The 13662-nt window shown below is 27.7% G+C and overlaps 3 protein-coding genes across 3 annotated transcripts in view; 1 reads left to right on the top strand and 2 right to left on the bottom strand.

The window, feature by feature from the left end:
• Positions 1 to 13662, bottom strand: part of LOC125815695 (protein NSP-INTERACTING KINASE 3-like) — a 451704-nt gene that overhangs the window by 271347 nt on the left and 166695 nt on the right. The window lies entirely within an intron of this gene.
• Positions 5568 to 7051, top strand: LOC125815987 (uncharacterized). Its single transcript, XM_049495570.1, has 4 exons — positions 5568 to 5728; positions 6110 to 6215; positions 6741 to 6821; positions 6948 to 7051. The coding sequence occupies exons 1-4, from the start codon at positions 5657 to 5659 to the stop codon at positions 6995 to 6997; spliced, it is 309 nt and encodes a 102-aa protein (XP_049351527.1). The 5' UTR covers positions 5568 to 5656; the 3' UTR covers positions 6998 to 7051.
• Positions 7973 to 10453, bottom strand: LOC125815889 (axial regulator YABBY 4). Its single transcript, XM_049495461.1, has 7 exons — positions 10353 to 10453; positions 10111 to 10242; positions 9776 to 9911; positions 9431 to 9479; positions 9236 to 9311; positions 8893 to 8958; positions 7973 to 8240 (listed from the first exon to the last, which is right to left on the bottom strand). Exons 1-7 carry the CDS (start codon positions 10434 to 10436, stop codon positions 8184 to 8186), a joined length of 600 nt encoding a protein of 199 aa, XP_049351418.1. The 5' UTR covers positions 10437 to 10453; the 3' UTR covers positions 7973 to 8183.

Below are 13662 nucleotides of genomic sequence, written 5' to 3'. Positions count from 1 at the left end.
AATGACCTGGTTTGACTTGACACGGAGTTTAAGTAAATAAAGAAGACTTTTGAATCTTGTGGTCCTAAATTAAAGTTATGTCAAATGTACAAAATTGTCCTTAATCTTGTGATCTTAAACATGCCAAGTGGAAAACAAAAAGTAAAATGTTACCAAAAAAGGAAAGAGGTCATTCTTTTTGAAACTGACTAAAAAGGAAAGGAGGTCATTCTTTGTGAAACGGAGGGAGTACTAAAAATAAGTATTTATTTTATTTATGTAATTTTAAAAAAATAGATATATTTTAATATTAATTTTACACTTAATATTAAGTACTCAACGTATTATTAGAAATTTTAAATTTATTATATTTTAAAAATAATATAATAAACTTGTAATTTTATTAATTATATATTTTTAAGAGATATATTAAATCAAATACGAACAAGTAAAAATAAAATTCGGAGAATAAATAGATAAACTATTCTTTTTAAAAGAAACAAAAAGACTATACATATGCAATTCTTACTTCGCAATAATTTTGAATTTTATGATTTTAAACTAAAAATATGTTCTTAAATTTTGAAGTTTTAGACATATCAAGTGCAAAATTGAAACTAAAAAAAATCAAAGAAAAAGACAAAAAAACATTTTTTTTAAAAACGGATAAAAAATATATTAAAACTAAACAATATTTCATATCTAACATAAAATTGTATGTAATCTAATCCCATAATTAGACTACATACAATTTTCTTATAGGAAATTCATTAAAAATAAAAACGTACTATCTCATATTCTTAATGAGAAATTTGTGTTGTGCATAAGTCCTTATTGGACTTCTCCAATCCAATTCAAAATTGAATTTGAAGTCTTTATATATTCATATGAGGTTGTTTCGTGCAAGTTCTCCAAAAAAAATTATAATATTGATTGTATTTTATGTAATTCCACAAGCATTTATTCATATTCAATATCTTTACAACTACATTGTAACTTTTTAAGGTCATTGGTGCACAACATCATAATAGAATTTGTTAAATATGACAGTTTATGATAATTCTAACTTATTAAGATAATAATCCAATAATTGAGTCGATTCAATGATCATATCCTTAAACAATTTAATCAAGGACCTATCATATTAATCAAGCAATTAATAATAACTATCAAAAGACAGATATCATATATTTATATTAAATAATGTAGAAATTAAGAGTGAGAATATTTGAGAAAAATTTCTTGCACTTTCATTCATTTGATGCATGCATGGTATTTGTACAAATTTGAAAAGAAAGATCTATTGCAAAAGTTCTATATTGATATCTAATTATTTGTCCTACACTATAAAATCGAAATTTCAATATTGGAAGGTCAACATGCGCATTCACTTTTATGTATGTATGTATGTTTTCTTATGATGAATTTATAAAACATATCAAATTAAGTTACATGATAATTATGTGCTCAATAATCTTTTATATCATGAATGATAACAAAAATAAAGGACATTCAGAAAATTCCATATCTTATCTTTATCTTCTTCTCTTAGAATTTCGATGCCTGCTTGTAGTTTTCTATTTATTTAAAAGCAATTTTCACTTGTAACAACCCCCTTCTTAGTGGTTTAGTAGAAATGAAATGAACATGATCGACCTTAACTTACTTATCTTTAATCTTTTTTACAAAACTAAATAAATAATTTACTATTAATTAAAATAACGATATATTCGATAAACAATCTACATCACAGAAGAAGTAATGGACATTCATACAAACTATAATATTCATAACAAATATAAGATAGAAAAACGAAAAATATATTATGTAAAAAAAAAAAAAAGAATCCTAAATTTCCTTTAACTAGATTATTTTCGTTTAAGTATATCTAGCTATCAAGAAATTTCGACAGATGTATGTCTAGAATTCAAACCGGTATATAAATTTGCTAAGATTTGTGAAGAAAAACAAAAGGAAAAATGATAATTTAAATGAAAAAGGCTGAATAAGGATAGTGGAATTCTGAAAATGAGAAACAAAAGATCTAAAACATCACATATCATAATAGAATATATATATATATATATATATGGATATAGGCATTACGGGTGTACATTGCCGGGTTGGTTGGGGGTTTTCAAATATCAAACCAAATCATTTGTGTCGGATTTTTAAATCTATAAATCAAACCAAACCAATAAAACTCGGGTTTTTCAACTTCGGGTTTTTTTGGATTTTTTTGGGTTTTTTGGATTTTCGAGTTTTTCCGGTAAAGTATTCATACAAACATATAATTTACTTGTACTTCAAATATTTCTTTAGTCCTACCAAAATACAACTATCTAAGGTGTTTCTTAAGAAAATAACACAAAATATTATATGAGTAATAATATTAAAATATCCAACAAAAAAATAATAATAATGAAATCGCCAAAACAAATATTACAAATTAACAAGTCATAATGACAATGATCATAATTTAAAAGTATTAAATCATGCTAAAATAAGTTTAATAAGTATTAGTTACATGACTAAATATTAAAGGAAATTAAAATTAGATTATGTATTTGAATAAACCAATGTAAAACCATAGAACAAATATTCAATATTATTGCCATTTTTAGTGTTGAATTGATTTTCTTTTTGCATTAGTATTAATTTGATTTTGATTTAAGCTTTATTATAATTACCAACATTTGTGGACTATAATATTTATTGAACCATTTAGAATTCTAAGTTTCAAACTTGAAATAATAATATATTAAAAGATAAAAACTATGAAAAAGTATAAGAAATATTTAAAAATTATATCAAAGTAAATATTTTTATGTATAAAATAAAAAATTTAAAAATATATATATAATGTCGGGTTGGTTTGGTCACAGGTTGTTTTTTTTTAGTTAAAACCAAACCAAATATAGTCAAGTTTTTTTTTTCACTACCAAGCCAAGTCAAACCAACCACTAGTCGGGTTTTTTTTCTCGATTTGCGATTTGATTCGATTTTCGGTTCAATTTTGTACACCCCTAATAGGCATATAGCAATCATTTTATTTATTTATTTATTTATTTATTTGTGGGGGTGGGGTGGGATGAGGGGTTTATTTTTTTCTTAGGTAGTAGTTAACAAGTTGAAGACTTGAAGTAATGGTGCACCAACAAAGTGTTGTGGTGGAGTGATAAATATTCTTTCATTTTTAATTAAAGGTCTCAAATGTGAGTCATCTTAGCTTTGCTAGGAAGCGTTTACTCTTAAATGTGTGACTTTTCGAAGCGAATCAAAATTTGGTCGAGCTCCAATATGAATACCAAACACCAAATGCAAAATCAAAAACAAAGAAGTAAAGGTGTAAAATATTTACACAATCAGCACATCTAACTTTATCCAATTTATATGTACAAAATATTCTCTTTTACAAGTGAACAAGCAAGTCTTATTCAAAATGATATACAAGAAATATAATGACTCATCAATTTGGCAGTCAAACAAACTTATGAAACTCAATTCTCTCACAACAAACTATATAATAAAAAAATCTCAAAACTCAATTTTTTTGCACTTTTTTTTTAATTATTATTAGAACACAAAAACAAGTTATCACAAGTAGTTACATCCTCTACACTACCAATACAATTACTTGGTCCACCAACAAGTGTAGTCTCATCAACAAAAGTCATATTAACATCACAATCATACTTTAATCCACCCAAATTAAATCCATTTCTTCCTACACCACCTCTATAATATATATCAAATCTCACCTTAAACATTTCCCATTCATGTAATTTTCTATCACTTGCAAGTGCTCTTGGTACATATAAATCTGTCTCTAATTTTGCAGGACTTGCCGATGCATTAACCAATGTTGTCTCTCCTATCGCTTGATAAAATTCGTTTGTTCGTAATGTCCACATGATTTTCTCATCGAAAATTACCCAAATCACACCCTTATCGTAAAAATATTCAATGTCACGTTTGTTTGTGATGTTGAACATGACATTACATCCTGCTACGAACGTTGAATTTATCGTGGATTGTAAATTGGAAATGGACATTGATTGTAAATGGACTCCATGCATACCGATGATTTGTGAGTTCGAGTAATTAACGGTTCTTGACATGCTAAAATCTATCATGGCAAAAAGGCCTACGATGAGAACAAAGACCATGGTACCAACAAACATGAGGGATCCAATTTTTTGCGATGAACTTAGGTGTTCGAATTCCGATGAATTATTTGGGTCCGCCCAATTAGCGTTATTTGTCTCTGCTGGGGTTGAAGTGTAGAACGACGTTGGTAATCTTTCATATGATGGATTTGAAGGAATCCTTGATGCTTCCATTTTTTTTAAATGAATAAATTCAAATTTGGTTCTCGAAAATAATTAATTAAAAGAACAATTTGGGATGAAGAAATATTGTTTTCTTAATTTCTTATTTTGATTCCTATCTACAAGATGGAAAATAATCCAAAGGCTATTGTTGTTGCAACAATAAATTAAAGCTAATTAATGTGTTTGTTGTTGTTGCAACAACATTGATGAATATTATGAAGGAAAAAATAATTTGAGGAAATTAAGGGTGGCGGAGAGCTAATAATTGATTATGGAATTTAAAAATATAAACTTAATTACCACTAACTTACATGCAATGCCCGATAATTAAGGTCGTTAAACAAAAAATCCTTATAACCAGCAAATATGATAAAGTTTATTAGCGATAACCCTTTATATTTGTCAGTTTTATTTAGACAATCGAATTATGATATATTCTGATCGACCATCTTAATATATAATAAAGTATTCCTATTAGACACTTAATTATTATTATTTTTAAAAGAAACTTTTGCACGCATTCTCAAGCATAATTATTACATTAATATGTTAACCACGTAAAATATGTCACATCTTTTCATTATATATATTAACAACCTTAATAAGCCGTAAAATCTGATGCATTTTCCAATTGATGCTTATTGTAAGGTGTACTTTAGTATAAAATAAATAAAAATCGGAAGATGTGATTAGTTTATCTACGTGATAAACGATTGTGAACAAACATATAATTTTTTCTAAAATATGAGTCATAAATATCTAGGTACAATTTATATTATATATGTTCAGATGCCCAAACATAAATATATTATTTAAAAAACAAATAAAATTTACTTGCAAATTACAGAATTGTTCACCATTGACATAACGTATAGTACTAAATTCACATATGCAATTATTTAGGTGATGAGGATGCGGGGACCGTTGCATATATAAATTGATGGGTCCAAAAGAAGCAGAAAATATGTATTAACATGAATTGAATTTAAGTGGCAATAGCCTAAGCCACGAACATGTTGTTATAATCAAAACTTCATCTTTCAATTTTTTTTTTTTTTTTTTTTTAGAATTCATTTTCTCTTATCTATTAAAAGATGAGATTTGATGTGTTGTTTGGATTTCATATGCTATTTTGGCCCTTCACTTAGATACCTTGTGGATAACAATATAATGCACTCTCTTATATATATAGTCCCCTCTAAATATCTTTCTATTTATGCACTTTTTCCCACTTGTTTACAATATTATTATTTTTATTATTTCTCTATTTTCCTCTTCTTCTTGACTAAAATAAAATATTCTACTAATTTGTTTTGTCCATTTCCTTCAAAAGTTACTAAATTATGTATCATCAAAACCAGGAGTACTACCATTTCCCTTGTTTGTGTTGCAACCCCCATACTTACATTAGAATGGTATGCCTATCTCATATCTATATTCTTTCTTTTTCTTCATTTTGAAAGCAGAGATGAATTCAGAATTTTAATATGATAAGTTCATATATTTTTATTTTTATTTTAGTATTAACGAGTTATTTTGTTCATGTCTGTCCTCACTATTTTTCCTTGTTTGTGTTGCAACCCTCATATTTACATTAGAATGGTATGCCTCATTACGAAAGCAGAGATGAATTTAGAATTTTAGTTTGATAGGTTCATATTTCTTAGATTATTTTTTGGAATTAACGAGTTATTTTGTCCGTGTACATGATCCACACTACTTTTTAATTATGATAATCAATATACTCTTTTGCATGATTTTTCTAATCTTAGCTTATAATAATATTATTATGGCAGGTACAAAATATGATAGAGAGGTGTTTAGTGCTTGGGATGGATAGAGATGAATGCATTAAGACATTAGCTATACATGCCAGAATCCGCCCACTCGTAACACTAACAGGTCATTATATATAACTTATCGTTTGGTCGGGAACAAGTTACTTAGGGTTAATTATTTCGAGATAAGTTATTTTTACTTTGTATAGGTGATAACTTATCCCATCGCGAAGGTATAAATGGTGAGATAAATAATTTCTGGATTGTCTAATACCTCTAACCAAACGCAAGACAAAATTTTCCTACATTTTATCTCTAAAATTATTAATATACCTTATACTTCACACGTCACACTAAAACATTATTGTAGTTAGTACGACAGTACCATTATGGACAAATACTATATTGTTGAAAGAGAATAATATAATTAGGGCAGAGCTAATAGTCCGTATGTGAGTTCGACTGAATACAATAGATTTTGCTCATACAATGTATTTGTGTTAATAAATTCATTAAATATGTAAAACTAAGAACCTAAAAAGTTGAAATCCTATCTTCGTCTCTGAATAAAACATATTTATTTCTTTCGATTTTTTTATTTATTTATTGTTGGATTATGACCCATATATATATACTTTGATGTTTACAGTGTGGAGAGAGCTTATAAAGGAGAACACGGACTTCTTTCAAGCTTATTTCACCAATATATCAACACAAGTACCCTCCTTAAGTAATTAATTTATATTTAGGAGTTGTTTAATTAATACTAAATAATGATTTATTTTTACATTAACTAACGATGAAATACTTAACTATATAGTATTAATTAATTATGTTAACATTTTTAATTTGTTAGGCTTTCAAAGAGAACCAAGATTTGGGAGAAGGAAACAATATTGGCAGTAATTGAAGAATGAAGAAGAAGATTTCTAGCCAGGATGTAATATATTTATGCGTTTTCATCATAATCTTTTTTATTTACTATATTCTGAGTATATAATATATAATATATACATATATATCAAACAAATCTTTGTGTTATGGAGCCTGAAAATCGAACTTTAAGGAATGTATGTGAGTTTAGGACCCATTAAAAGAAGGGATAATACATGACCAATCCAATTTTATTTAGACACTCGAATTAAGTGTGATATTAATTGAACACTTTAATTTTTAATAAAGTTTTTCATTCGACATTTTCGATTTAAATTTATGATTTTTTTGTATATATATATATATATTCTTGGACACCTATTAGTTAGTACTTAGGTAGTTGAGTTAACAACATAAAATATGTCATTTTTAATTATAGGTATTTGTCTTAATAAGTTGTAAATCCAGAAATTTTCCAGTTGATGTTGATACATATTATTAAAGAAATTGACATATTTTATTTGATTAACTTAACTATCTAATATACGAGTAAAAGAAAACACATACAAATTTTTTCTTCAAAATTTGAATTGAACATGTCTGATTGAATCTCTTAATTAGGGTAATTGAGATGCTCATCTGAAATATGATTAGTTCGAATGTTTAAATAAAATATTTCGACTAATTTAAGAGGCTGATTATGTATTAAGATTTACCGGGGTCGAGGCACGTGCTTACTTTTTGCACGTTTATAATTGTGACATGACTGATCATTAATCGCAAATGTATATATTATTATACGCAAAAGAGCATTAATTAGACATGCCTCTAATTTATTTGATTTTGCTTGTATATATTTAAATATTTTCAATTGTTTATGGGTATACTTTAAAGTGTTTGCATTTAAGCTAATCTAAACAATTAAAAAGATTCATCACATAGCATTTGGTTAATTCACATACCATATATATATAACGCATCAAATACATAAATTATTATTAAATCTTATATTATATATATGTGACTACTTTCAAACTTCCAAAAGTTGCAAACAGAAACTTCAACAACCATATAAATTGACAATAGTATCTTTAACACAAATAGAAATTGAAACCAACAGTACTACTACTAGCTAGACAATACATAATTCAATTCTTCGATTTCGGGATGATTGAGATCACTTCACTCATGAGACGAAGTCGTACTCGAAGCATTTCTTTCAAGGAATTAAACCATTGCTATCTCTTGGGACCATAGAGTTCCTTGCAGCAGAAACCTATATATAAAAGGTTTAATTTTAACAGATATGAATGAATAAATTGATACCAATTAAGGGAAATATTATTAATACTTTGATATGTATGGTGGTTGGGGCAGCTATTCAATCCAATCAAAATCATTGTCATAAATACCATTATGTTTATCAAGAAATGATCTTTTTAGCATAGAACATGTCGTAACTTCGTAATTATATATGTTGACAGTGTAAAGATTAACTATTATTTGTTAAATAACATGATATAATATAAGATGCCAACCGAGTAAATGAGTGCATGCCATGTTTTTTGGTGCTAATAATCACTACTACTAGAAAATAAAGAATTAGCAACGACGGACATGCATGTTTCGTAGCTAAATAATAAATATTTTATGTTAATATCATAATTAAGCGACATGTTATAATAATAAAAAATTGGCTACAAACTTTTTAGCGATAGATTAATTAAGAGTTATCGAAAAATTCCGTAGCTGATTTCATATGTTCAAAAGTTCGAATTTCTATTAGCCATTTTTTGTTTTGTTTTAACTTTAGGATTAGCTTATTATATGAATGTACTTTTGTTGGTCCATTTATGGATTATCACATAGGTTTCTTCAATCATTATGCAAAAATTTTAATTGCCAATTTCATTTAGCTAGGGATGTACCTTTGCCATTTTCCTGTCTCCAACACTACAGCCTCCTCTATGTTGACTTGGTGGAAAGTGGGCCCACTGAAATCAAAATCAATTAATTATTTAAAATTAGATTTCCATCTAGGTTAATGAAAATAAGATCTTGGGTGGAAATTATTCACTCAGTTTTAAAATAATTGGTGTTTTTATTTTTTTCATTTTATGATGTTTCATATAATCAACAACATATTAATGACATTCTGCCAATTTTACCCTGATTTAACTTAAGAAAATTTTATATAACGAAAAAACGATTTAACAACTATATCTTTTTCAAGATATTTATTAAGGGTAAATTAATAAAAATATATCTTACATTTTTTGCTGCGGTACTGAAAGCTTGCTTGTGAGTAATGTTGGGATATAGATTCTTCAGCCTCTTGATCTCTTCTCTGTTAAAAAAAATAAAATATTGGCAAATAATTTTAATATAAAATAATATAATTATTAGTCTATAATATTTACGAGTTTAAAATAATTAATTAGGATAATTATTAAACTGAAAATGTACTTGATAAAGCAATTATAAGCCGATGGAGCTCTTTGTCTCTTCTCTGGAGCTGAAAAAAAAATGTAGTATGATTAATTAGATATATATATATATATATATATATATATATATATGTCGTTATAATTATTAGGAGTAACGTACTTAATAAATAAATAATTAATTAAGAAAAAGGAAGACCGAGTGGGATCAAAGAAATTAAACTAGCAGGTTGACCTGACCACTAAATAGATACAAATTCTGACATCACCATAGAGAACTTTGATTCTTATTCGCTCTTTGTTGGCGGAACAACATACCACAAAATTAAAAAAAATAGGAAGGATGGAACGAAGAATGAAACTTTACGTTTATTAACGACTTGATTAAGAGGAAGAACATTATTCTCCAATTGATCTTCTTCATCTGATGAGGCCATAATTTGGCTTTCTGAGTTTGCATTCTTCTTATTAGCATCATCAATTTCCTCCTTGTCAACTGGTGGCTTTGGCTGCTAAAATCGGAGCAAAAAAGACGAATTTAACTTATATACACTGATAGTAAACATATATATTTTAATTTTAACATGTTGTAATAGGTAATCTATCTTATTTTTCTTTCAGATGAGACATTTATATATAGTTATCTTTTAAGTGACTTAATAATATAAAAATAATTTACACTGTCAGTGTATAGAAGTTAACCTGATGAGTTTGGTTGAAGGAACCAAAGAGATGAAGAGAAGGTTTAACCAAGTTGAGAGAGAGGAGAGTAGTGCAATGCCCACATCTCACTGTTACTATTTTGTTGCACAAGCTGCTGCATGGCACACTAACCTGAATATATATTTTTTAAATTAAAATATGTAGAGATGATATTAAGAAGTAATTTCATGAGTTTAGTAGTAACTAAAATTAATAAATAAAGAAACAAAGTTGAATTTTACAAGTAATATTGTAGTACAATATCCACATTGCACATAGCAAATTGTGTCTTGGAGTTCAAACAAATGGTTGTTCAATGTTGACATCTTTTCTTCTCAATCTCTTGCTTGGTTTTTACTATATTTTATAAGATGGAGTGAGAGAGGAATCTAGAATGGAATTGAGTTATTTATATATAGAGAAACCAGTAATATGTTGGAAAATAATTTACTTGAGACGAGGGTCTATAGGAAACAGTCAACGTACACACACCTGCTAAGATATAAAGAATAATTACTTGTAGTATGTCACACGTACCTTTAGTTTAATGTCACTAGAATAAAAAATATTTTTACTAAGATTTGATTTTAGGCCACAAATTTTATTGATACGTTTTTACAGTAGTGGGGTATATATATACTTATAACCAACCTAAAAACATTATCATTCATGTATATGACTTAATTTTTATTACTGCAAGTATTGAAGAGAGAGTTGTTATTAATCTGAAAACAACATTTCAATATATATATAGAGAGAGAGAGAGCTGTGTGTTTGACTATGTTTTTCCCCTTCTCATGTATCCACAACACACATTGATTGTTGATTTAAATGATTCAAATTAGTAAGTTTTAGTAATTTTTTCAGGTTTCCCATGGGGCTGATGGGCTGGCCAGACTGGGCTCATGCTTGTTTTTGTTTAAACAGTAACTTTCATCTCATTTAAAAGGCCCTTTCCAATCTCTTTCACATATATCAAAGTATAGGAAATGAGGTATATGATGAGGATTTGTCTTTCTTGAAACAAAGCAAAGTATACTATAATTGACTACAAGAAAAAATGCAAGTCTCTATCTAGTTAATTTCTATGTATTAATGTTAGTGTAGCACATGTTATCACAAAGAAATGAATTTTGGGTTTAACTTAACCCCAAAAACTAATTATTGTCCAAATAATATATTTAAAGAGATCATCACTCATATCTTAAAAGCCCGATGTATGAGACTCTATCTTCAGTACCCCTCCCCCCCTTCCCTTTACCACACGCTCAGGGTTATATAGAGGCTCAATATCGAAAATTAAATTAAATTGGAACGAGTCCTGATTTGATACCATGCATGTAACAAAATAGATCCCGAACGTCTTAACTTAATCCCAAAAGTTAATTCAAGAAGTGAGGATTGTTCAAATCATAATAAAGAGATGATTCATCTCTTAAACGGCTGATGTGAGACTCTTTACAATTATGGTAAGAGTTTAAGATCTATAAATTTTAGCAATATATTACTCCGTTCGTTTCAATTTGTTTGTCTCAGTTATCTTTTTGATCCATTTTTTTAACATTTTTTTAATATCAACTTTCCACCTTACATGTTTAAGACTACAAATATAAAGACATTTTAGTATATTCTACACATCTTTAATTTTAGACTATAAGATGCAAAGATATTTACTTTTTCAAACTATATTTCAAATCAAAATCAGATAAACAAATAAAAATAAATAGGAGAGATTAGTATAAGAAGAATGATTGCGAACTCATCGTCTAATAAATGTTTTTTGGTAAAATTATATTTTTATTTAATTAAATCTTTTGTGAATTTGATTCTTTTTCATATGTTTAACACGTGAACTTTTTTAATAATGTGTGACGGCTACGGTAATGTCATAGTGATTTTGTCAAATCATTTCATTTTAAGTAATTAAAGAACTCTTTTATTTATTTAATTACACATTCAACACTTACAATAATGTAGTTTAGTTAACCAATCAAAGTTCTAGCCAAAGGAATATTAATAATGTTATTGTTGCTGCGTTGCTCGGAAAATAGGATATTCCTACAAATTAAATGGAAAAGATCGACTTATTTATAGATTACAACAAAGGGGCCTCAACCAATAAGAAGGTTTCTTTAGTGCCCTACAGTACGAAACCCAATGTGCCATAATATGTCAAATTAAAATCGTTAGTGGCACTAGTTAATATTTTTGCACGGCTCAAGTTAGTGTGATCTTGTATGTGCACATCCTTCTGACATTTTTGTCCCCCTTTTATCTTTTCTTCTACATTATCGTAAGAAAGATCTCTGATCCTATCTTATCAAGAACGTCACTCTAAATTCAACCTTTCGGGATTTATACCTCTAATAATTCTCAACACTGCATATTCAATTTATCCATATACCACGTATTTAAATTTAAAAAATTCCATGACTATTATTAATTAGAACCATGGCCCTCAAGCTTCAAATTTGGTAAAACTTCATGGTCCTCACTCCTCACTAGTGACGACACATACCCCTCAAAGTTTGGTGAATTTTGATGAACTTCTTCACGACACGGCTAAAATATCTGCTTAAGCTATAAACAAATTAGATTATTTAGATGTCCTAAACAAAAAAACAAAACAAAACAAGAAACTTCATTTTGATACGTTTTCTGTAAAAGAATAGTTTGGTATTATCCATTTTATTTATGTAATAAAGTGAGATAAGGCACTACGTCTCCCCTTTTTAAATGTTTTTACATAATTTGATGTATGTTTGATTGTTTGGTACGATAGAGAATGTTTTCTAAGAAAATAAAGAGTTTTTATTTTATTTTATATGTTTGATATATATACATATATATAGAAAATATTATTTCTATATAAATTAGATAAATATTATGGGAGATAAGAGTTGAGTGATGGGGTGTGGGGATGAAGGTACGGGACGGGAGAAAGAAATGAGGTGTATTGGAAGGTGGAGAGGACACTTATGATATGCCACTTGTAAACTTTGTTTTTCTTAAGCTTATACTCCCTCCATCCACAATTGTTTGTCATGGTAAGGTCATGCACATCGCTCAAGGAAAATTTAATACAAGGTGTAATTTGACTAATATAACCCTACTATATCAAAAATACCAAAAGTCCACATAACTTTTCAATTGAACTACACAATCATTAAGGGAAGAATTAAAAAAAGTGACTAATTATTTCTTGATTGTTTAAATTGACAATTAATCTTGAACATCTATTTTTAGTATATTTGCCAAACAATTGTGGATGGAGGGAGTATGATTTGCAATCGTTGAGTGGTTTGAGTTCAATGAAATTTGAGGTACGCTTGTATTTGTTCATGATTAAATTTAATTTGGATTTTCACAAATTATTTTTCAATTATTCTTTGATTCTTTGTTTTGTGAAAAAACATTTCATGCAATTGTTGATTGATCATAAATACTACGTATATCACATCTATATAATTAATTTAATATACATGTACAACACACACGGATTAATATATAACGGAGCAAATAAAATTCGGCCGTCTTGTCTGACCGTCTGGG

The sequence above is a fragment of the Solanum verrucosum genome, unplaced genomic scaffold (genome assembly GCF_900185275.1).
Source record: "Solanum verrucosum unplaced genomic scaffold, falcon-dt-bn FXZP01000085.1, whole genome shotgun sequence".
NCBI lineage: Eukaryota > Viridiplantae > Streptophyta > Magnoliopsida > Solanales > Solanaceae > Solanum > Solanum verrucosum.
Note: the sequence above shows the minus strand (reverse complement) of the source record. Positions and strands in the feature narration are given on the sequence as shown.

Bases quoted from the DNA above. Each gene is read 5' to 3' on its own strand.
- LOC125815987 (XM_049495570.1), top strand. From the start codon at position 5,657: ATGTATCATCAAAACCAGGAGTACTACCATTTCCCTTGTTTGTGTTGC. The intron at 5,729-6,109 runs GTATGCCTATCT...TTATTATGGCAG, and splicing joins CCCATACTTACATTAGAATG to GTACAAAATATGATAGAGAG. The intron at 6,216-6,740 runs GTCATTATATAT...TGATGTTTACAG, and splicing joins CCCACTCGTAACACTAACAG to TGTGGAGAGAGCTTATAAAG.
- LOC125815889 (XM_049495461.1), bottom strand. From the start codon at position 10,436: ATGTCAACATTGAACAACCATTTGTTTGAACTCCAAGACACAATTTGC. The intron at 9,480-9,775 runs GTAAAGTTTCAT...TTTTTTTTTCAG, and splicing joins TAATCAAGTCGTTAATAAAC to CTCCAGAGAAGAGACAAAGA. The intron at 8,959-9,235 runs GTAAGATATATT...TTTTGATTTCAG, and splicing joins TCAGTACCGCAGCAAAAAAT to TGGGCCCACTTTCCACCAAG.